Source organism: Acanthopagrus latus, chromosome 12, assembly GCF_904848185.1.
Source record: "Acanthopagrus latus isolate v.2019 chromosome 12, fAcaLat1.1, whole genome shotgun sequence".
NCBI classification, from domain to species: Eukaryota; Metazoa; Chordata; class Actinopteri; order Spariformes; family Sparidae; genus Acanthopagrus; species Acanthopagrus latus.
The window spans coordinates 13,452,529-13,476,458 of record NC_051050.1 but is presented as its reverse complement, the minus strand read 5'-3'; the positions used below and the strand labels follow the sequence as shown (position 1 = coordinate 13,476,458).

Sequence of the window (23,930 nt, the reverse complement as noted above, 5' to 3'; positions counted from 1 at the left end):
TTATAGCTGCTTCAGTGTCATGATTACGATAACAAAGTCAAACTGTCAAAATGAAAACGTTAAAGGAAAAATTCACCCCATGCGGATGAAAATTTTAAGTTCAATTGTGAGGAAAAAAACAAACAAACTGCTCCATACAGCTTGTCTGGTGTAATTCAAGGTTCAGAAGCCCTGGGATCCTAAACGCGCACTGTGTGAAGTGGCTGCACCAACTTGAACTGCACCAAATCAGTGTCAAATTGTTGTTTGTTTTTCAACCTTTTCGAAACAAGTCCCCATCTACTTCAGTGGCTCAGGAGGATGCTGCAACACTGTTTTGTTGCGAAAACTTCACCTGCCTCTCTCCATCAGCATGGGAGTGAGTAGATGATAAATGCATTGTCATTTATCGGTGAACTTAGCGTGTGTTCTTCTTGTGCAGTGTTGAAAGCACAGGTGTCAATTATAAAAATGAATGACAGCTGAACTCCATGTAGCCGCTTTGCTTTCAGGATCCTGGCGTGTTTCGTGTCGCCTCTTACTGGGACACTTGAATAGAACAGGAACCATCGATAGTGTCAGCACTGACAACTGTGCTTCTCTCACTATAACAAGTCAAAAAGCCTTCTGTGAACAAAAAAGGCCCATTGAATCTCAGTTTATGGTCGTACACATCAGTGCACTGAGATTATTTTGAAGCAGTTGGGAGTTTTCACCACTCGGTGGAGCAGTTGGTCTGCTCTATGATTTATTGCACATTCTCTAAATCTGCCTTAACCTTTAAACACTAAATAATCATTGTTAATGTTGAGGAATTGTTTTCTTACAGAGTTATGTTTGAGTGTGTGTGTGTGTGTGTGTGTGTGTGTGTGTGTGTGTGTGTGTGCTCTGTACTCTTGAAGACATTCCTCTGCTTCTGTAAACAGGGTGCTACTCTTCAGCCTTTTGCCTGAATAAGGCAGTGCACCTCACTTTTTTTTTGCCCTTGTTAACTCTTTGCTTTCCGCCCCAAAAGCCCAAAGTCGTCTGAGGCGCCCTCCGAATCATGCGTAACCGAGGGAAAATTGTGATTTTACCAAAGGAAAAAAAAAAAAAAAAAAGTTTTGGCTGAGGTAGAGCCCGTGAAGTTTCACATGACATCATCCAGGATGCAGTGGCAAGAGGAGGAGAGACTTTCCTCCTCCTCCTCCTCCTCCTCCTCCTCCTCCTCCTCCTCCTCCTCCTCCTCTTTCTTCCCATCTTGGGTGGTTAATGTAAGCAACCTCCACTCGCTCTCCAAACATGCATCCTTATGAAGCGCTGCGGTGAGAGGTGTGACCTCCGGGCTGAGCTCTCACAGCTCTCCACACAAGTCTGAAGGAGGGATTGAGGGAGAGCAGAGGGGAGCGCTCAAAACTTCTAAAACCGCCACCGGTGACACCCTGACGACAGGTGAGTGACATCAACCCTCAGAGGTCACGCATCACTCTTCTCGCCGCGTGTTTTCCGTGTCTTCATCCCTTAATGCTTCCCATCCTGGGCCACCAGGCTTAACTGCGACTCCTCTTCCAACCTCGAGCACATAGTTTCACACTGTTATCAGATCTTTAACGTTCCACCACATTGCTATATTTGTGCGTGTTTCTGCCCCGTCTGTGCTGCACGCAGCCAGCTGCTGAGATACCCTCACGGGTGCTTCAGCAGAGACAAACATTTCTTTCCCCCCCCGGCTGCTCAGTTTGTCTCTGTTAGGACTCACGCAACTGTTTATGTTTGAGTTATCGAGATGTGACTTGTGCTCTGTCTGTGACATTTGCACGCTGTTTAGAGTGTGTTTTTAGGTTTACTTGGGCCGTGTGAGAAAAAAAATGTAAGTCCCACTTTCAAACGTCTGACTCCGGCTCAGTCCTTTCAAAACACATCTTCTGTTGCACCAGAAAGGCTGCAACTAACAGTTAATTTAATTCTCAGTAAATCTGCTAATTACATTCAGTATCAATCGATTAGTGCATAAAATATCTGCGAAAAGCTCGTCAAAATCTCCCAGAGCCCAAAGCGACGTCTTCAAGTTGCTTCTTTTGTCCAGCGAACCGTCCAGAACCCAAAGACTTTTCATTCACTGTCATAAATGATAAAAAAAAAGCTGCAAATCCTCACATTTAAGAAGCTGGAACCGACATATTTGCCTGAAAGAGCAGCAGTAGTTGGCAATTCATTTTCTCTAAATGGACAAACAGGTCATTTGATTTACTCCTCAGGCATGGAGTCAAAAACTGAGGCTGGATCGGCGTTGGTGACCAGCGAGGAGCTGGCTGCGATCGAGGACGAAGAGGTTCTCAACAAGATGGTGAGCCGATGATTTGTGACTTTGACTTTGTGGAAAAACCAGCTGGAAATCGACTGAACTCGTCGCCAAACGTCATGCAAGCGGCGTTATAAGAGTCTGGAAGGAGTTAAAGGGCTTACAGATTCTAATATTTGAAAATGCATTGAACTTTAACCCAGTAATCTAAGTTAATTGGCTTCACTTTTTACTTCTTTCACTGGAAGAACACGTTTTTCTGAAGTACAGGAAAGCGATCACAGATTTCTTGTATGGAAAAAATGAAAACACTGTGACAAACCAGTTGTTCGTCTGCTTAGCTGGACGGTGCCACAGATTTTGAAGAGAGACGGATGATACGTGCCGCGCTGAGGGACCTCCTCAAGAGAAAGAGAGGTAGAATCTGATGCTTGCTCCCATGTAAGGTCCACATTCTTCCACCCGTGCCTTGCTTGCTTTCCAAAAACTCTTCGCCGTCTCCCATCAGACAAGCGGGAGCAGGATCGGGGCTCGAGGCAGCAGGACTTGAGGCAGCAGGGCCTGAGCAAAGGGGGAACAACAGGCGGAGGTGTGAGCGTGGGCAGAGCGTCCATGAACCAGCAGCCGCAGACAAACAGTACGTTCATGCTGTGAAGACGCTCGCTGACGCCCTGTGATGCTTTGATGTTTTATTCAAACGACGGGAGCGTCTTGATATTAATTTGATTATCTGCTTTTTGACAGAGCCGCCTGGTCAGCTCTCTTCATCAGTGGGCGGGTGAGTCGCTTTTATGGTACATTTTGCAAGAAGGGCGGATTAAAAACCAACAATGAACAAGTGAAGCATTCATTTCATCCCAGACACGCCTGCTGGTGTTGCTTCTTTTGACACTTAAAGGACCAGTATGTAGGATTAAGACGATTTGCTGGCAGAGATATATGTTACCCTGGAGCAGGTCCTCTTCAACAGAGTCTGCCATGTTTCTACAGGAGCCCAGAATAGATTGAAATGATCCCCGGGGACAAATAAAGTATTTTGCATTGGAAAAAAAAAAGAAGAGGTATTGACAAAACCGAACACTGGCTCTCAAGAGGGCCTCTCTTTTTGAATTTCTGCAACTCCAGCGCTCTGTGTAACCAAATGTAGCACAATGGACCTTTAGTTAAAACGATGCTGGTCCTTGATTCAAAAGCCTTCTTTGAAACTCAGGTGGCCACATCCTTGACATGTTACATTTAATCTGCCTATTTTCATTATTAATCGATGCAACATTTGTCTATTTAATGTTATAAAAAAATGCTCATCAAAAATTCCCAGAGCCCAAACTGAGGCCCTCAGAAAGTTTCTTCTGTCCAACCAACAGCTAACCAAAACTCAACAACTCTTCATTTATTGTCATGAAAAAACAGACAATCCTTGTATTTAAGAAGCTAGAACCAGTAAATTTTTACATTGTTTGCTTGAAATAGAGTAAATTTATCAACCAATCATCAAAATCATCAAAGTTGGTATTGTATTTTCTTTCAATTCATTTAATGATTAATCAACTATTTTTTGCATCTTTAGTGTTAAATATGAGGTCAGTCCTAATTCATATCAGATATCTGAATCTAGACTGACCTCTTCGACCTGTGATGTCACCACTTACTAATCCTGTCAAACCAAGGAAAAAAAATTAAGTTTTCCTATGCAAAGCATCTGCCAAGTAAAAAGATGATGTAAGCCACACTTTTTGTACACGCGGTGTGTATCCTCTAGTCCTTTTTTTTTCTTCTTCTTCTCAGTCAGCCCGGTCCTGCTGTAGCTTCAGCCCAGAAATGTCCTCCTGCTGCAGCACCCAACGCTAAAAATGTCAAACAGATGCTTCTAGACTGGTGCAGGGCCAAAACAGAGCCATATGAGGTAAACATGCCCCGGCTCTCTTTGAATTATTGCCCCGTGGTGCTATATATGTGCATAGCTCTGCCCCCTTATCGCGCATTCTCTGCCTCTTTTTCTCTCGAACTGCTTCCCCTCTGCCACGAAACAGGGGGTGGACATCCAGAACTTCTCCTCAAGCTGGAAAGACGGCATAGCCTTCTGCGCCTTGGTGCACCGCTTCTTCCCTGACGCCTTCGAGTACTCCATCCTCAACCCCAACAAGCCCAGGGACAACTTCCAGCTGGCCTTCAGCACTGCAGAGTGAGCTCTCATTCCTTATATGAAGCAGCAGATATATCTCGTCTGGAGCGAGATGAGAGCAGGGTGACCTCATGGTTCTGTGTCACATTTTCTGTCAAGTCGTCTGATAGCTGCTCTCTGTCTGCAGGAGGCTGGCAGGCTGCCCCCCTCTGCTCGACCCCGACGACTTAGTCCGGATGAAAGAGCCCGACTGGAAGTGCGTGTACACGTACATCCAGGAGTTCTACCGCTCCCTGGTGGAGAAAGGCCTGGTCAAGACCAAGAAGCGGCTGTAGTCGGCTGTCATGATTTCGCACGAGCATGAAAGAATAATTTTGTGCACCTTTTTCAGCAGAATATTTACATTTTTTCTGTGACCTTTAGAGCTGCCCTGAAGGGAAGCGTTAAAGGAAAAGTTGTCTCAAACATGAACATTCAGTCATTACGTGCTCACCCTCACGCTGGCGGAAAGTCGGGTGAAGTCTCTGTCGTCCGTCAGCCTTCTTATGTCTCTTTCCCTTTGTTTTTCTGACATCTTAAAACAAGTCCCCATCTACTTCAGTTGTTTAGGAGAACACGGTTTTGCTGTGAAATGTTTTGTGGACTGCAGAACCTCACCCGACTTTCCATCGGCACGATGTCGAATGGATAATGACTGAATTTTCCAATTATTTTGGGGGTGAACTTCTCCTTTAAGCATGTGATGTGACTGGCCGACGCGTCGTGTGAATGTTTAAATGTGAATGTGAAGTGTCTGTATTGGTCTGGTGTGTTAGCGGGGACTTAGGTTCACTCGGTGGACAGCTGGCGGTCCGGATCAGCGCATTCCTCTGAGATTACACATCTGCATTAATCCCAGTCGGAGCCGCGGAGAATCTGGGTATGCTACTCTCGTTTTATGACCTTGCTGTTGAAGGCCTGATTGTGCGAGACACGTTTATTAAACATCCATTCCATCGTACACGCTGAGATTCTTCTGAACTGAATGGTATCTAATTTTCCTGATGACATATTCAGGAACGCCACATGTTTCATTTGAAACCATCACACAGGAGTTTGGTATAAATGGTTTGAACCTCCGCTGCCTGAGTGTTTCCTGTATACAGTTAAAGGGCACTGGCGCTCCAGTGACGGTATTCTTAAATTCAGTTTACTTATTATAGAGGACTGTAATCAGTCAGTGCAGTGCAGGAGTGCTACATCTAAAAGTCTCGGGGCATTGAGCTTAAAGAATGTGAGGCACTTACTGACAGGAAGGGCAATTTGTACATTTTGGTACCCAGTGTTTAGTGAGCTTGACATGTGCAAGGGGTTGATCTCCACCTCTGCCTCCACCATGTGCCTCTTGTCCTCCCCATCACTTCATGGAGGAACAACACCATACAGTCGCTCTAATACTCCTTAAGCACCGAGGACTCCTTGTAATCAAAGCAGCTTTTCAAATGGACATATTGACACATTGCACAGTTCACCTGCTTGATAATCAATGCTCTTTACACAAAGAGCTAATAATGACTACAATAATCACAGGTTACCTTTATAGACCTGTGTGTATTTAGTTGGAGAGGCTTTGGTCGCAATGTAGCAGCAATAAGAACAATAGTCATTTTGGAGCTATTTATATGGAAGCCCGTAAGAGGTCGTCGTCAACGGAGACATGACATAACTCCCCCAAGGAGCCGACTGAAACAGTAAACACACTAACCAACATCCAACCAAAAACACCAATATCACAACAACACAAAATCATAGAGATACATCCTAAACTCATCCTATCGCAGCCTTCATCCAACAGGCCGAACAACCTTAACAACCTAAAAAATCAAGATGAAAAAAAAAGAGTAGATACATAAATTAATGAAATGTAAGAAATGGTGAATTATTATTTAACATTTACTACCTCTCAGGATACAGAAATGAGAGAGGGGGGGTTAAAAAAGGAACATAATAATCTGTTTTAGTAAATTAAAATGTCTGTCCATCCTTCAGCTTCAATTAACTTTAAGGTCATCATTTCTTGCCGTTCATTCTAGGGGGACAGTATTAAAATTAAAAAGTAGTCCCACCACAATCTCACTTTAAAGGGGCACTGTGTAGTTTTGGAGAATAAGTTCAGACATTTAATATTTACAACACCAACGAGGATTAACTACAAGCTCTTTTTATTTTACCACAGCTGAATAAACAAGCTGCTCCCAGAGGAAAATAAGGTTCCCAGAACACTGTTTGAAGGTGGAAAGATGGCAGGGTCCGCCATATACAAACAAAGTAAAACATGAAATTGTGACCTCATTTAAGGTCAGTTTAAGTTTGTTTAGGCACAAATAACAACAGCTCTTTTCAGACCCAGCTGTCATACAGACATTACGGGGGGCAGATAGGTAGCCCTGCCAGGCTCAGATGTAATTATTGGCGTGCTGATCAATTCAGTGGCAATCAGTGACGCACTAATGCCAGATTAATGCGTCACTGATAGGACAGATGCTCAATTATTTTCGGCCGGCTGCACTTTGGTAGCTGATTTTTTTTGTTGTTGTTTTGCCTCTCCTGCTCTGCCCGCCCCCTTAGGTGTCCGGTGAGAGAGGAGAGAGGGAGGGAGAGAGAGGAAAGAGGGAGAGAGAGAGGAGGGAGGGAGAGAGAGAGAGAGAAAGGGAGAAGAGAGAGGGTGAGAGGGAGAGAGCAAAGAGGGAGAGAGAGAGGAGAGAAAGAGAGGGAGGGAGAGAGCGAGAGAGAGAGACAGACAGACAGAGAGCGAGAGAGAGAGAGAGAGAGCGAGAGAGAGAGAGAGAGGGAGAGAGAGAGAGGGAGAGCGAGAGAGAGAGAGAGAGAGAGAGAGAGAGAGAGAGAGAGAGAGAGGGAGAGGCGCGTGATGGGTGACGGGTCGGTGTACGCGGTGGGTGTGCGGGAGGTGCGTGCGGGATGGTGACCGAGAAGTGCACAGCCGCCCCGGCCAGCTGCTCCGCGCTGCACTCAGCGGGTGCTCAGCGGGATGAACGATAATCAGCCGCCGTGTTGTGGTACAAACATCAACATGCAAGAGTCCGGACACGCCGAGCGTGACCGCCTCCTGTCCTGACAGCCCTGCGGCGCCGTCCGACACCGTGACGGAGACGTCCGCTGCCCGCTGGCGTGGTCGCATCCGTCCCGCAGGCTGCCCGGGTCGGTGTGTCCCTCGGACCAGACATCGATCCTGCCCGGTGACGGAGCTGTCGAGCTGACTGGCGTGCGAGACAGAAAGACACTGATGCTCTTCCCCCTCTGTGGATCTGTGAGATCACCTTTACGGTTCACCTTGGAAATTTAAGAAAAAAGACAGAAAAAAACAGAAAAACGCAGGAAAGGTAAGCCAGATGTTATCAGGGGGGCTGTGATCAGGCTCCACAGCTGCGTGTTTGTGCTGATTGTTGCGTTTTTGGGTGTTTTTCACGATTCCAGGCGCGCACCTTTGTAGATAACGGGGCTGTCATTCAGACTCGCAGGCTCATGGATTATGAAATGAAAGACCACAAAATAAAAGGCCCGTTTCTTCTATTGAGGATCTGAAAGTTTTCACTTTTGAACTGCATTTAATGGAGCCCTGTCTGATCTCCAGCCGCCCTCAGAGCTGCGTGCTGCAGGTTACTACTGTGGTCACATGAAAGAGATCCCAATTTGCATATCATGAATGATTAAACAGAGGTGTATCTGTTTCTGTGTGGGAGGGCACATAAACAAAATGGTGGGAGGCACTTGTCCTCCCCTCACATCCTCCTTGTGACCTATAGTGTGTGCTGACATTGTCTGATGTGCTCCTCCGTCTGCAGCTGTGTGTCCCGTCACCTCGCCACAATGAGACCAGACTGAGGGATCAAATGGGTCGGCAATAAAGGCTTTTACGCTGAGATACCATCCCATAATAATCGCCAGCAGCTCTGTCTTTTGCTTTGTAAAAAGGGTCATGGGCTAATTAAACGTTGCTAGGCGACCAGGATGTAATCCAGGACAGAGGTACAGAGTTAGTTCCTCAGCCCACTGGTGGAGCATCAGTCGAGTACATGTACTCAGTGTTGTAGCGTATTTGGGTAAGAGACTTGAAAGTATCTGATAATAAAAGGACTTTAGGATCTGAAGGGAATCACTAAATCAGTGAATTATACATATGTTTACGTGTGAGTATATAATGTATACAAGGTGTTGATGGATTCGATATTCAGCATTTTTTGACGATCGTAATCAGCGTTTTTCACATCTTATTGTGGATAAAATATACATTTAAACAAGTGCTGCTTTGGCTGTGAAATCTGTATCAAGTATCAAGTAACTCAAGATAGCAAATAAATGTAGTGGAGTAAAAAGCACAATATTTGCCTCCAAAATGTAGTACAGTGGAAACTGGAAATACTCGTGTGGAGTACAATTACCTCAGACTTGTACAGTACTTGACTTAGTTACATTCCGTCATTGCAATTTCTCACATTTACATTTTATATATGTATATGTACTTAAATACATAAGTGTCCATATTCATACTACTACTGCTTCTACTCCACCACATTTTTGGCAACAAATATTTCACTTTTCAGTCCAAGACATTTATCTGAGAACTTAAGCCGGACCTTCCACACAACACTTAGCCCCGGGCTCAGAGAGCTGTTTGCCCGAGGATCAGAAAGCGTTCACTTAAAGCCTTTTCACACTGCATTTCATTGGCCCAGTTCCATCACTAGCCCTGGACTATACAGTTCTAAAGGGCTTTTTCACACAGCACTTAGCTTAGCTAAGGATAGCCCTGGGCTAACAATACGCAGCATGAGGCACAGTCCAAAGTGAGCTAACCCGGCCTTTGCCTCAATTTCTGGCCCTGGTACAGGGCAGGTTTAGCCCTGAGTTTGTGGGACTGCCTCCTGAAAGTTTACATAGCCCTAGTTTAAAATATGTCAGTGTGACATGGCACTGAAGTAAACATAGTGTCATGGATCTTTCTAGTATATAAACATTCGTATAGCACAAACCTGGGCTTAGGTTAATCTGGGTTAACTGTTTGCGTGTGGAATTGGGCTAAATCTTCCCAGGGTCAACTCTGAGGATTCACTTTGGATTAGAAAATGAAGTGTGAAAAATCCCCCTTTATTTTGCAGCTTCAAACTGTTAATTCAGACATTGAGGCAACTGATAAGAATATGACGTAATATTATAGATTATGATACTCAGCAGTACATTAAGTAGTTATGATCAGACCCACCTTTATTGGCTGCAACATTAAAAAATAACCCTGTAGAATCTAATTATAGAATGTGTATGATTCTGAAATGGGCCATTTTTCACTATGCAGTAGTTTTCTACTATTCCCACTATGACTGAAGTCAAAGATGGTACTTGCTTCACCGGCGCCTCAGCCCAATTGCCTTGTCATGATAACGTCATCAGTGATGCCTGGGGAGAGTGATGCAGACAGGTGCTCAGTATAATGTGATGCACTCGCTCAGCTTCAGCTCGCTGCAGGAGAATCCTTCACTGATTACTGAGGACTCGCTAACAGATGCTGAGGCCCTGTGACCTTAGTGAAGGCAGATTTCAAGTCAAGTCACTAGTGCCATTTTATGCTCTCTGCAAGCCACTCCATCTTGTTTCTGTCTCAAATTGCTGTGTTATAACAGTCCATACGCTGCCTGTTGCAGGTTGATGGATCACTTGCAGCAGAAACAACTCAACACCGAGCCTTGCGGGCCCAGAGTGGAACCCGGCCCTTGCGCGTTTATCGGAGGCCCACAGGTCAAAATCATGGAGCCTCCTCTCATTGGCCCGTCAGAGGTGCTTAATAAACAGTCTAGATTGAGCCCTATGCAGGCCGCAGTTGCACCTGTGAAAATGACAGAACCAGTGCAGTCAGTGCAGCCAAAGTCTGGGACCACCCCGACAACGCTCGCCAGCATCAGCCGGCCAAGACCAACCGCTCTTGGAACTAAACCTGCTCCAAAGACGACCAGGATCTCAGTGAACCCCTCCAAGGAAATAGATTTGATCCCAGTTTGCATCCCAGGACCTCAGAGTGCCAACGCCCTGTCGCATTCGCCAACAGAGTCCTCCCCCTCCGCCCTTCACAGTCCCCACAGTCCTCACAGTCCTCACAGTCCCCACAGTCCCCACAGCCCTCAGTCTTACACCAGCCAGCCTTACCTGAGCCCCAACTCCAGCCTCAGCCCGAAACCAGGCCTGAGTCCTCAGCCGCAGAGGAGCCCCTCACCGGGGAGCTCAACACAGAGCCAAGCACAGTCCGAGAAGCCGGGAGAGAACAACGACTTCAGGTGAGACAAGCAAACACACCTTTATTAAAACATTTTCATATAACCTGGCCTGTCTGAGGGTTTAAAGGGATTCTGTCCTCCAGCTGAAGAAGCTGTCTTGCAGTCAGCGGCCGTAACAAGCTGATGCGTGCCAGACCATGTCACATGAATCAAAACTGCAAATTTCACTAAGAGCTTTGTGAAACTGACGGAGTGACACAGGCACATTTTGTTGGCAAGCTTCACAGGGGCACACATTTGTTTGGTCCCTGCCTGATGAGCAACGGCCGCCTGTAAAAATCTCTGTTTAAATTCCAGGAGCTGTGTTTATATGCAGAAGGAAACACGTCTGCAGAGTTTTCTACCTCTGCCAGTCCTACTGTTGGACACAAATACACGTCTCGTCACACAGATCATATTGTCTGTTGGATCCATTAACTACAAAATCATATAGTTTATATTCATGTCAGTATCTTTGACACCAGTTGTGTTTTCATCTCTTATTTTAATCTATTTCATCTTATTGTGGGGCTGGGACGATCTAAGGTTTTGTTGCAAATGGCAATTTTATCCTGATTTATTTCAAATCGCTACAAGGGAGAGCACTCTTCCCCCACCCCGTCACTATGGCTGAGGTCTGAGTTTGCCCACTGTATCCAACAAAAAAACACTGAATGTTGTTTAATGTTGGAAATACTGTGGATTCCAAACTGCAGATGTGTCCTCTCTGTGATGCAATGAAAGAAATGTCTAACCGAATGTGAGTTAAATGGATCCCAGTGTGTTTCAGTTCCATGTAAGTTCCGAGTTTTAATCATAGTTTGATGATTGTCAAGACAATAATATGCATGACAGTTATTTTTGCCCAGATAGTAGCGACATGAAAAGTTCATACTGACTAACCCCTCTGTTATGTTGTTGTCGCCAGGATCTAGTTATTGTAATCAAAGCACTGGTCGACTAAGGAAGTGATTGCCCGTGTGATGAAGTGCACACTAGGGTGCCCTTTCAACAGACAGTATGTTGTAATAGTGTTCTCTCTTCACTATAACTACATGGCAACTTTCTGTGCACTTCCTTCACTAAGTCAAAGTCAGTTAGGTATGATACGATCCTTTAGGTTTTGACCACTGGCATTATTGCCTTCTTGTCCTACATGGACCCTGAATTTAGTCATTTCTGACATCATGTTGCTCTTAAGTCTTAAATGTAAAAATGTCCTTGAACGCACCAACGGAGAGTTAATAATACAGTCCATGTTCTGAATAACAGATGGCAAGAATAATAGACACTGACAAAAAACAAATACAGGTGTACAGTATAGTATAAACTATAGACTATAATAGCTTATATCTCAAGCAAATTTCTAATTACTGTACATTGATTTTCATGTTATAGGCGACTGAAATTGGATAGACCTAAAATCTTATGGTAAGCTTTTGAAAAAAAGTTTGGCAGTCGCATAAATAAACCATTTTTGCGTGGCTGCAGAAGTCAAGATAACGTTTGTTGTAATGATGATTTATGGATTGGTCCAGGAACTATTTGAATAACTGATTGGAACCTTGGGTCATATTTCAAATAACGTGTGTCAAAAATATTTGCTTGTTCCAGCTTCGCAAATGTGATACAGAGAAATGATTGAATTGATGTATTGAGAAAAAAGTCAACAGATTGATGAAAAACAAATGTTAGTCGCAGCAGTGACGGCTTTCTGTAAAGAAATTTTAGAGGACAGCTTGCTCCATCTCTTTTCTCGTCCAGGACTCTCACACGCACACATGCGCACATACACACACACACACACACACACACCTTAGTCATCATCTAGGTACAAAGAAGTGCTTAATTGTGCTTATCTTTTTTTCTATATACAGCCGCACTGATGAGAGGTATTTCTCTGAGGATTACAGCTCAGATTATGTCCTCTTTCCCCCGACTGTATATATAGCACTTAATTCTAATGCAGCATCTCCACTGCTTCTATCCCCGGAAAGGGTCTACATCGTCACATGGAACGTGGGATCAGCTGTCCCGCCAGATGACATCACTTCTCTGTTCGGACCAAATGTCTCCGATGGGAGCGTTGACATGTTTATCATTGGGTAAGCAAGTATTTCTACCAGGCTCAGCAGTGCCAGAGAGACAGCCGCGAGTGCCCACTCAGTCATCTGTGCATATTTTGATCCCCTTCCCGTCTGGTTAGCCGTCACTGTCCTTTGTGGTGATGCTTCGTTTTCACTTGTTAATGACAGTTCTCTGCTTTTTTTTTCTTTCTCTTTCTTTTTTTTTTTTTTTCTGGCATCGCACAGACTCCAGGAAGTGAACTCCATGATAAACAAGCGGCTGAAGGATGTGCTTTTTTCAGACCAGTGGAGTGAGCTCTGCATGGACACGCTCAGCCCTTTTGGATACGTTCTGGTCAGTGCGGAGTTAAATCTGATGGACGCACTTCGTTATGAAATTCAAGAAGCTGATTTATTATTTGTCGTCCCTTTTAGGTGGCGTCCCAGCGTATGCAGGGAGTGCTGCTTCTGGTCTTCTCTAAATTCTGCCACCTTCCGTTCCTCAGAGGTGTGCAGACAGAGAGCACGCGCACAGGGCTTGGGGGATATTGGGTACGTGCTGCGCATTGAGGACTTCTCACTTCCGCTCTGGGATTTATCACAGTGCAGACATGTGTGGTGGGTCCGTGTCAGGAGGGTTGTGGGGGCTTTGGGGAGGAGGGATGTTGAAAGGTGGCGTTGTGTGTGCTCCCACCTGCCGTGCATGCCTGGGTGCATATGTCAGCGTGTGACCTTCCCGTGCGTGTTAATGTCAGCATCAACCCCCCCTGGCTGCTGCTGGTGCAGTCTCCTTCTCTTTGAGGTCAGTGCAGCAGCAGGCTGTCTGGCTTTGTGGTTCTGTGACTCAGGAAAAAACATTCCGACTTTGTCCCTGAACACAGATACGGCTGAAACACACAGACAGTTTTGATTTTAAAAGATGTTATGCGTGTCCTCTCCCCGTCCCTTTTCTTTCTCACTCTTAAGGGAAATAAAGGGGGCGTCAGCGCGAGGATGACGGTGTTCGGCCACCCGCTGTGCTTCCTCAACTGTCACCTGCCGGCTCACATGAGGAACCTGGAGCAGCGGATGGAGGACTTTGAAAGCATCCTGCAGCAGCAGCAGTTTGACGGAGGGACGGCCACCGGTGTGCTGGACCACGAGTGGGTGACATCATTTTTTACATTCAGGACGAGTTGAATTCATCCAGCTGAAGACAGAAAAGATGCACAACACAGTTCAGCAGTCAATTAATATCATTTATTCACACACATTTATTTATAAAATATTCTGTTTCAGTAAGTTTTTTTTCTTACATAATAATAATAATAATAATAATGATGATGATCCTACAGTTTTTGAAGTGAAAATATCATAATTGTATTGTCAGTCGTATTATTTCTGTCCCCAGTGTCGTGTTCTGGTTTGGCGATTTAAATTTCCGTATAGAGGACTACGACATCCATGTGGTGAAATGTGCCATCGACAGCAACAAGCTGCCTCTTCTGTGGGAGCGAGATCAGGTGAGGCACCTTCAAACATTCGCCCCCCTCAGCAGAGACAGACTGATTTTTCTGGAAGGCTTCCCACCACCTGTTTGTCTCGTGATTGCCAACCACGACCAACAGAGGGTGCTGTAGCATACAAGGAACAAACATCACCTTTTCACAAATTCGAGCCATGTGACCTGCTCTGCCTCTCTCACTGTTTGTCTCTTCTACAGCTCAACATGGCTAAAAGCACAGAGTCCATCCTGGAGGGCTTCAATGAGGGACCACTCAAGTTCCCCCCTACTTATAAGTTTGATGTGGGGACTCATACGTATGACACCAGGTTCGCCCAGTATTCTCCATCTCAGACTCACTCCAGCTGATTTGATTTTTCAGTAAGGCGACAGCCTGTCACTCTCTGCTTCCTCCCTCTCAGTGCTAAGAAGAGGAAACCTGCCTGGACAGATCGCATCCTCTGGCGCCTTCGTCGCACCGGCTCCCCAGTTCCTACCCACAATGCAGCACTGCAGCGGGGTCTGACCTCATGGTTGGGTGGGGCGACCAAAGTGACACAGCATGTGTACCGAAGTCACATGGGCTACACCATCAGTGACCACAAGCCTGTTTCTGCCCTATTTTCACTGCATGTGAGACAAAATTAACATATTTCCTCCAATATTCTGTGTTTATGATTATTGTTTTATTTAAAGGGACAGTTAACCCCCAAATTCAAAAATTAATATTTGTATTAGAGTTGCCTATCCATCTAGATGTGTTAGTGCTCTGGAGATATTGGCCGTAGAGATGTGTGAAACTAGATGGCTTGTGGTGCTCGAAGTCCCCGACAACGCGTTTGAAAAACTCATCAGCAATGTCTCTTACCAGAAATCATGATTTGCTGCTTAGTCAAGATAATTCACAGATTTTATTTTGAGCAGTTTCATTCAGGGACGTTTGTCTTGCTGCACAGAAGAAAATGCGCTGGTGTTCATTTTGGCAGCCATCTTAGATTTTGTCTTAGTCTTTTGATAGAGGATGCTGATTCATTTTAGTTACATTTTAGTTTATCCTTCGTAATTTACTCTACTTTTATTGACAGAAACATTGAGCAAACAAAAAGTCAGATATTTAACTAAGTCCAAATCAGAAAGAACATGCTGTGTCAGCAAAAGACAGCAACCGTGCCACGTCCTGAGCTAGCATGCCGCTTTTTCTGGGCGGGAACTCGCAGCTACTAACATTACAGCAGCAGCACATTTACACACATTTCCTGCGTATGTTTAACACGAAAAAAAAAAAATCATTAATTATTTGTATGTCCTGTCTCATATCATTGAAGACGAAACATTGATTTTCAGCAGATTCTTTGTTATCAAAGACAATTTTGTAGCTCGTCATCATCTCGTTTGAGCCATTGATGACAAAGGTTGTTGATGAACCTTCATAGTTAACGAAATTAACAGTGAATGAGAGGCTAGCTAACTAAGTGCGCTGACGTCACAGCTCACCTGAGGAGGAGGAGTTTTGGTTGTTGGGTACAAAGAAAAAAGTCCCTAAATGAAACTGCTCACAGCAAGTTATGTGGATTGTCTTGAGTAACCAGGAGGTGTCTGTGACCTGTCAGTCTTCATGGCCTGCTGTTTTTCCCAGTTCCCTTTCAAGGTGAATACGCCTCTGGTGGAGCTGCAGGTGAACAGGGAGTGGAGTAAAGTCTCAGATGCTACAGTCAGATTCACTGTTGCGGCGACTTATCAGCGCAGCTCATGGGACTGGGTAGCAATATACAAGGTAGCTCTCAAATTGTTTTTGCTCAAAGGCTCAGGATAAATACTGACGATCGGATGCCCAGCGTCAACTGACGCCTTTTGTTCTTTCTCTACAGGTCGGGTTCAGACATCACAAAGATTACCAGGCTTACATCTGGGCCAAGGGAGAGCATGCGACACAGGTGTGGCACATACTTAAAAAAACACAACTCACATAACAGCTGAGTTCCAGGTTAATTGCTCTCTGTTCCTTTCTTCACCAGGTGACATTTGCAGAGGAGGATTTGCCAAGAGATGACTGTGAATACATCCTGGGCTACTACAGCAATAATATGACCAGTATTGTCGGACTGTCATCACCAATTCAGGTAAGAAAACTCAGGACAGTCTGCAGCCATCTCGCTGCTGCTTATGATATATTCATGAATGGATATACACATAAATTTCACATTTCTGCAAAGTGAAGGATATAGAGAGCTGGACCCGCTTTTTCCCCCCCCATCATATGCTTCCTTTTTTAGCAACCCCCTGTGCATGCATTCATCTTCTCTCCAATCCTCCGTCCTGAACAGATCAAGATTCCAGTCCACAGCCCCACTGTGCAGCGCTCCGACAGCTCGGACGTCAGCTCAGAAGATGACAGCACTCTGGTTCTGCTCGCACTGAACTCCCGCAGCCCGAGCCCTAAAACTGGCAAACACCACCATCGTCACCGTCGCAGCCGCAGCCCCGCTGTCCCTGCTCTCTCCTCCAACCCCCTTCCCTCCCTGCAGGGCCTCAGCCTGTGTCCTCGCCCTAAAGAAGGCCATTCTCGCAGCCGCTCGCCCTGCTCGGCTGCTAAGAAGGAGCGACTGGTCTCCCCTGACACCGTGCAGTCTCCCTCTATCAGCCCGCTCAGCCCCCGCAGCCCTGTGTCTCCGGGCGGAGGCGTGACTGCCCCGGAGGCCCTGGTCGCTGCCATCTTAGGCGAACACAGACCAGCTCAGGTTAGCCCCACGGGGGTCAAACAGATAGGAAAGACAGGAGAAGCAAACACTGGATAGAATCTAAACATCAGTAGTTGAAAGGAGGCGCCGTGCAGGGAGAACGACAGCAGTATCCACGCATTCAGGGTCTGATCTGATTCCCTCTGTGCTCGTAGACGCGGCACATTTAATGACTCCTAATGTAGTTTGCGAACATTCCGCGTTGTAGCCCTGCAGCTCTCTGTCTTCTGAATCTGCCATCATCTCATACACTGTGTGTATCCTGGGGTCAAAGACGTGTCCAGACTCCCGATGACAAGTGCTTTTATAGACTCATAAGCTATATCATACGTAAACAAACATATTGAATGTGAAACCAAAGTCTGAGTAAACCTGTGGCGGACGCGAGCGGTCGTTACTGACAGCAATATGGATCCATGTAAACAGTCTGTGTGACTATATCAAAATGGGGACTCCGGACCATACATGTCGATGGTGTTGAGTGTGCGTGTGTGTGTGTGTGTGTGTGTGTGTGTGTGTATAGTGTAGGTCAATGTGATAAAACATAAATTAAATCTGTACATTTTGGACCAGATGATGGTTTCAAATTCTCACTCTATAGTTCTTGGCCTGTATTCATAAAAAATAAATGGAATGCATCCGAGAGCATTTCACCACTTCAGTCGATCTGAAACGTGCCTGTGGCCGTCTGACTCGAACAGTAATCTTAGATCAATGCTCTTTTTTTCTCAGCAGCTTTGTGAATACAGCCCTCGTCCTACAGAGATCAGTGACTGGATGTTTAGGCTAATGTGTTTGTTTTTGTTTTTTTGCTTCAAGGGAAAACAAAAAAAAAAAGTGTCATGTAACTGTGTGAGTGTGCAAATAAAACAGTGAAAAATGAATCTGACCAAATACTGTTTTCGTTGGACAAATACTGCTCCAAACTGTAGAGGGGAAACAAATGTCACTTTCTCGGAACGTCCGTGCACGTAGTTCAGACAAAGAAGATCCTGAGTTGTGAATAAGTGTGCACAGCTTATGGTTTGCCCCTGTTGTTTGCGATCAAGGTAATCACTCTTTGGATTAGGAAGACGGTCTCAAACCAAGAGCGAGACACCAGGGTGAAGAGGGAAAAGGAGCTGCACACTCAGAGAGGAACTGAAAGTTCTATCTGATTGAACAGGGAAATATAAAAGTTATGCTTAATTCCCATGACATTTGGCATAGAAGGAGATTATAATCACACCCCCTGTTATGATGTCAGAATAAGGTTTTTAAATAAAAAAAAAGAAGTGTTTCAAATTCAGTTGCCCCCAAAGTAGGTGAGGTTAGCAGAGGTAAATCTGAGGGGTCACCGGATGATGACAGGGATGAAGAATATAACTTTTACAGACAATTGTTCTTATTTTCTTAGTTTTTGCTTCTTTTGTATGAAAAAAAACTGAACAGGTTCTCCTCTCCAGGCTGCTGAAAAGCCCTAAAGGATGAGTTCACCCAAAATTGGAAACCTTCTCACAGTCATTACCTACTCATCATCTCCATTTAAAAGGAAAGTCAGGCAAAGTTTGTAGTCCACAAATCATTTCTGGAGCTTCGCAATGCAGCGTTGCAGTATTCTCCTCAACAACTGATAGAGCTGGGGGCAACAAACAACTACAAATTGGCTTCTTGCAGCTCTTTCGGTGTATTCAAAGTCTGAGAAAGCCCTGAAACCAAAAATGTATTTGAAAATACATCATTTACACCTTTTTTTCAAGCTGAAATCTTCACTGTGGCTGCTAAACTAGAAACAATAGCGCACGACCCATCTGAACTGTGTGCACAAGCTCTGCAATGCTTAGTGGCGGCCGTAAATGACATCTTTTCAAATCAATTTGTGGATTTTTTTTGGAGACTTGGATTACGCCAGATGAGCTGTGTGTGTGTCTCTGTGTGGAGCCATTTCCTTGGTTCTGTTTGTTTTAAAACAAGTCTCCATTTACATCAGTTGTTTCGGCGAGAACACCACAACGCTGTTCAGCTGCGATGCTCCAGAAATGTTTCGTGGACCAAAAAAACTACACTCTCTTTTCCATCAGCTCCAGGGTCAGTAGATAATGACTGAATTTTGATGCACGGGCGAATTTTTCCTTTAAAGGCCACAAACTGTGATGAATGGCCCCTAGCCTTATTTTGAAGGCTCACAAGAAGGCTGACGTGTTACTTAAAACAGTGAAAGGTTGACAGCAAGTAAAATCGGTGAAGTAAAAGTAAGTTAAAGTGGTTAACTGACGCGCTCCTGTTTACTTTTCACCCCGGGGCCTGTAGAGTGGTCTTACTCAGAGCACGCCCCATGTGCACCACGTGGCCCGAGCTGTGCGACAACATTGGCTGCAGAGAAATGACTGGAAGCGTCTGAAGAAGTCGTTCGGCCGGATAAATACAGCTGTCCGAGACACCCCGCACTCAACCCGGGCGAGCAGACAGCTGAGGCAGCGTGGTCACCCCGTGAGCAGGACACCGAGGTTAATAAAAGGCTGTAGAAAAACCTCTCAACTTTACAAGCACGCCTCCGTATCCGTACAGCTACCGTTAGCCTGCTAGCTAGCTTACAGTGTGTTTATTGAGAAAAATGAACGGCCACCTGAGCGGTCTCCATAACAACTCACTCGATGATGAAGACTGCTTCCTCTTCACTTCCGAGTCCGTCGGAGAAGGACACCCCGGTAAGTTTCCATGTGCAGCTGTCTGTCTTCGGGGTAGTTTCAGCTTTGGTCACTTTAATTAGCCCGATAGCAGCGTGCTAGTCTTTCAAACAAGGTCATGTGGCATGTCACTGTTAGCCTCTCGTTTTGTTGCGTGTCAGCTGGTCTCTGTCCAGTCAGTCCTCAGCATCTCTGTCAGCACAGGTCAAAAAAGTATGATTGCGGGGCGTGAGGCCTAGCTACATGCAATTTCGACAACCCAACGAAAGAAACAGACCGTTTACACACAGGGAAAATACAGTTTGTTAAGTTAGACTGCCGCGGCTAAATGCTAACAACACGGCGGCTAGCTATTAAAGCTAACACCATGTCAGGAGGACTGTCGGTGCCCGTCAGTCACACGTAGCTCCGCCTGTTGTTTTATTTTTCACACGACTACAACATTAAATGGACTGGTAAGTCTGCGAAAACTAACAGTATAGTCAATTTCTTACTTCATGGCGGAAATGATTGCTAACAGCCGCACAGAGTTGCATCATTACAGTTCCCCCACATGTGCTCGGCAGCTGCTGCAGCAGCTGGTTTGTTGTTGTCTGAACAGGGAAGTCGAGGCCAGGCTGTCACACATTCTCACTTCTTATCAGACAGTTAGAAATTTGAAACTTGCTCCTTGCTAAAATGAAAAAAAAAACGTCCTTGATTTATCTCCCTGACCTTTTGAGCACTACACTAAATGTTTCTAAAAGTGCATATGTTGTATTTTAATGCATTTCTTATCTTGTGATAATCCATTTAGTTTTCTAATGTAAAAATATATTGGTTCAATAACATGTTATTAAATCGTTGGTGATAATGTCACTTAAACAATCATGCCAGTAAAGGTTATTCCAATTTGAGAAATGTGCCAGTTACTTTTGCGGAGCTATAGACTGTACAGACCAGGGGGCTTAAACTTCTGCTTAAGGGGGGGTGCAACAGGCCAGAATTGATTAACTCATCATTTATTCATTTATTCATTCAGACTTTTATTCATGCCATGGAAAACATTGAGGTTTCCTTCTTTTGCAACTATATGGAGATACTGAAAAATATAATATAAATATTTTAGATCAGATCAATTTTATGTATGTAGCCTAAAATCACAGTCACATTGCCTCAGTGGGCTTAACACATCTGTTAAATGAACAATGTCCTCTGTTCTTTGACTCTTGGTTTGAGTGAGGAAAAACTTGCCATATTAAGAAAAAGAGAAACTTTTAATTAGGGAAAAATAAGGCTGTAGTGCGTCGTGCTGTTTGTGTCCTGCAGCGAGGGTAAACTAAATGTTTGAACACCTCTCAGTCTCCACAATCTCCATAAACACCTCTTTTTACTTTTGTAAGAGTAATCTCAATAAAAACACATTGTGCCGGATTATTGTCCTTTTGGACTGCATTGGATTTTAGCAGGGTGTACCTGTCCACTGAGTGTTCATCTCAATCACACAACATTTTAGTTGTAGAACTTCTCTTCAGCTTGTCATACAATACACTACAGTTTTCAGTCTTACAGTGGGAGCAGCTCCATTGCAACAGATAATAGGCTTACCAACAGTCCTAAATATAGGTATTGCAGGGGCTGCCACTCAACTGTGGGTGTAACATAGTCACATCCACATAGTTGCAGAGCGCTAGAAGCATTTTTATGGATCTCTTTATAACTGGTTCTTTACACTTTCCAGTACTTGCATGACAATATACACTGTTCGGCCAAAAAAAGTCACCTACTGGATTTAACTAAGAAAATAGGCAAGAGCCTTTCATTGGATAAACACCGCAGTGAGTAATGTTTCAACTGATAACTTTTGCAGTGAGCAAGTTCCCATTTCTTAGACAACCACGTCCAAAGACATATCCTATGTTCATGGAAAAGATGTCATGGGTCTGAAACAGAAGGAAATGTGACTCTTGAATGATCGTGATTGGAGATCATTTAATCGTTTGGAGAAATCAACAGGAGAACTCTGCCATGTTTTATACTGAAGTAAGAACAATGGGAAGAGAATTTAAGGGACTGAGCTGCTGTGTAGCCTTGAGAAAACTACTGTGAGGCTAATTGGGGAAAAAGCTATCACCATGATGTCATTTTTTTGTGTGTGTCGACAAGATTTCTGAAAAATACTCATGTATTGCTCCACAGATAAGATCTGTGACCAAATCAGTGATGCTGTGTTGGATGCACACCTCAGACAAGACCCCGATGCTAAAGTAGCATGTGGTAAGTATTGAACCATATAGGCTGATGTTACTACATGTCATTGTTGCAACATGCATGTGAAATGACTCTGAGCATTTCTGCCTGTACCAAAAATGCTAGTGAAGTTAAAACTGGAAGAGCAGCATTTGCTGTTTTGCATTTAAAAAGGTTGCATTGAAACTAAACATGCACATGTATGAATTGTTTTCTCAACCAGCTTTATTTTGACATCCTGTGTACTCAATTCCCTTTCATCTCCTTCTCCTTAATAGTCTATTATACTTAGTCTTACTCTGATCCCTAACGCTGTATGTCATTGTGTTTCTCAGAGACTGCTGCTAAGACGGGGATGATCCTGCTTGTGGGGGAGATCACGTCCAGGGCCAGTGTTGACTACCAGAAGGTAGTCCGGGACGCAATCAAACACATTGGATATGACGACTCCTCCAAAGGTAAAGTCACGAAAGGCTGGAACTGTAAATGTAGTTCACTTTGAAATTCCTGCTGTTAAAGCGCTCAGGGGCGTTGTTTTCCTAGAAAAATGTAATATTGTGATGTGTCAACCCTGTAGGCCTTTTTACATTATAATGAAGTTGATGCTGAAAGGTTTACATTCCAATTGATTGGATAGTTTAAATTCCACTTAGATTACCTTACTGTGCATGAGAAAAATCCAGACACACCTGTTTCTTCACTTGAGATGAGACAGATTTAGCTGACATACAAGCTGACAGATTTTTTAAAATATAGTGTGTATCTGCAGGGCGGCTCAAGTGCCACTTTGAGGACTGACATGTGAAACTATTGACTGAAGCTCATTTGTCTTAATCTACAGGCTTTGACTATAAAACCTGCAATGTGCTGGTGGCTCTGGAGCAGCAGTCGCATGACATTGCTCAGGGCGTCCATCTGGATCGAAAAGAGGAAGACGTGGGAGCTGGTGACCAGGTCGAAGGGTTCATTTGTGCTTGATTCACAGCTTGGGTCACTGCTGCCAGACATGTGGTGCTGAAAGAGTTTGTGATGGTATTTTCACCTGTATTCATGCTGTGATTTGACACTGCACCTCTCACAGGGTCTGATGTTTGGATATGCCACAGATGAGACTGAGGAGTGTATGCCCCTCACTATTGTTTTGGCACACAAGCTTAATGCCAAAATGGCTGAGTTACGCCGAGATGGAACGCTGCCGTGGCTCCGACCCGATTCCAAAACTCAGGTACGACAAAGACATTCTGACTTAATTTTCACAAAGTCCCATCTGTTTTACTTAATGAAATGCTATTGGAGTTTAAAACTCATCAAAAACTTTATTTAGATTTATTTTTATTTTGTATATGTGCTCTAATTCCTTGGAACTAAAACAAAGTTACAGAAAGAACCAGTTAAACTCTACTTCATGCACAGTTATAAGATATTTGTTATTCCCCCACCTCTTCAGGTGACCGTTCAGTACAGGCAGGATCGAGGCGCCATGGTACCGTTGCGCGTCCACACTGTCGTGGTCTCCGTACAGCACGATGAGGGTATATGTTTGGACGAGATGCGCCGTTGTCTGAAGGAGCAGGTGGTGAAGGCAGTGGTTCCCAGTGGGTACCTCGATGATGAAACCGTATACCACCTGCAGCCCAGTGGTCGCTTCGTCATTGGAGGGCCGCAGGTGAGACAAGAATGTCTTTAAATAGTGTGCCTCTTCAGTTCTCCTGAAGAAGCTTTCATAATGAACACAATCATGCAAAATGTATACATCTTGATTGTGCCGCAGCCTCAAAATCCTTTGCTCCCACAGGGTGATGCTGGTCTGACCGGACGTAAGATCATTGTCGATACTTACGGGGGTTGGGGTGCCCATGGAGGCGGAGCTTTCTCTGGGAAGGACTACACAAAGGTAGATCGCTCTGCTGCCTATGCTGCTCGCTGGGTGGCCAAGTCTCTGGTGAAAGCTGGGCTCTGCAAGCGTGTGTTGGTCCAGGTGAGTGTAGAAGTCATGCCCAAAATCTTACCAGTAGCGTATTAACGACTGAACCACCTGTAGGTTTAAGTTGGCCGTGCCTTAGT

General features: G+C 44.7%; 3 protein-coding genes across 3 annotated transcripts in view; all 3 read left to right on the top strand.

Annotated features, from left to right (window-relative positions):
• The first annotated feature begins 1,227 nt into the window (after positions 1–1,227).
• On the top strand, positions 1,228–5,501 carry smtna (smoothelin a). Its single transcript, XM_037117388.1, has 8 exons — positions 1,228–1,410; positions 2,217–2,305; positions 2,602–2,677; positions 2,769–2,897; positions 3,005–3,038; positions 4,046–4,163; positions 4,291–4,442; positions 4,570–5,501. The coding sequence occupies exons 2-8, from the start codon at positions 2,219–2,221 to the stop codon at positions 4,715–4,717; spliced, it is 744 nt and encodes a 247-aa protein (XP_036973283.1). The 5' UTR covers positions 1,228–1,410; positions 2,217–2,218; the 3' UTR covers positions 4,718–5,501.
• A 1,719-nt stretch (positions 5,502–7,220) lies between these two features.
• LOC119029443 (inositol polyphosphate 5-phosphatase K) lies at positions 7,221–17,855 on the top strand. The gene is made up of 13 exons (XM_037116252.1): positions 7,221–7,762; positions 10,079–10,705; positions 12,682–12,789; positions 12,997–13,105; positions 13,186–13,302; positions 13,717–13,892; positions 14,141–14,252; positions 14,453–14,562; positions 14,656–14,866; positions 15,870–16,007; positions 16,102–16,167; positions 16,249–16,353; positions 16,558–17,855. The coding sequence occupies exons 2-13, from the start codon at positions 10,083–10,085 to the stop codon at positions 17,026–17,028; spliced, it is 2,346 nt and encodes a 781-aa protein (XP_036972147.1). The 5' UTR covers positions 7,221–7,762; positions 10,079–10,082; the 3' UTR covers positions 17,029–17,855.
• Positions 17,856–19,564: 1,709 nt separating this feature from the next.
• Positions 19,565–23,930, top strand: part of mat2aa (methionine adenosyltransferase II, alpha a) — a 7,638-nt gene continuing 3,272 nt past the window's right edge. The window contains exons 1-7 of the mRNA XM_037116258.1: positions 19,565–19,658; positions 21,816–21,893; positions 22,202–22,324; positions 22,708–22,820; positions 22,948–23,091; positions 23,314–23,532; positions 23,662–23,844. Of these exons, the coding sequence (XP_036972153.1) occupies positions 19,565–19,658; positions 21,816–21,893; positions 22,202–22,324; positions 22,708–22,820; positions 22,948–23,091; positions 23,314–23,532; positions 23,662–23,844 (954 nt within the window). The remainder of the gene's footprint in view (positions 19,659–21,815; positions 21,894–22,201; positions 22,325–22,707; positions 22,821–22,947; positions 23,092–23,313; positions 23,533–23,661; positions 23,845–23,930) is intronic.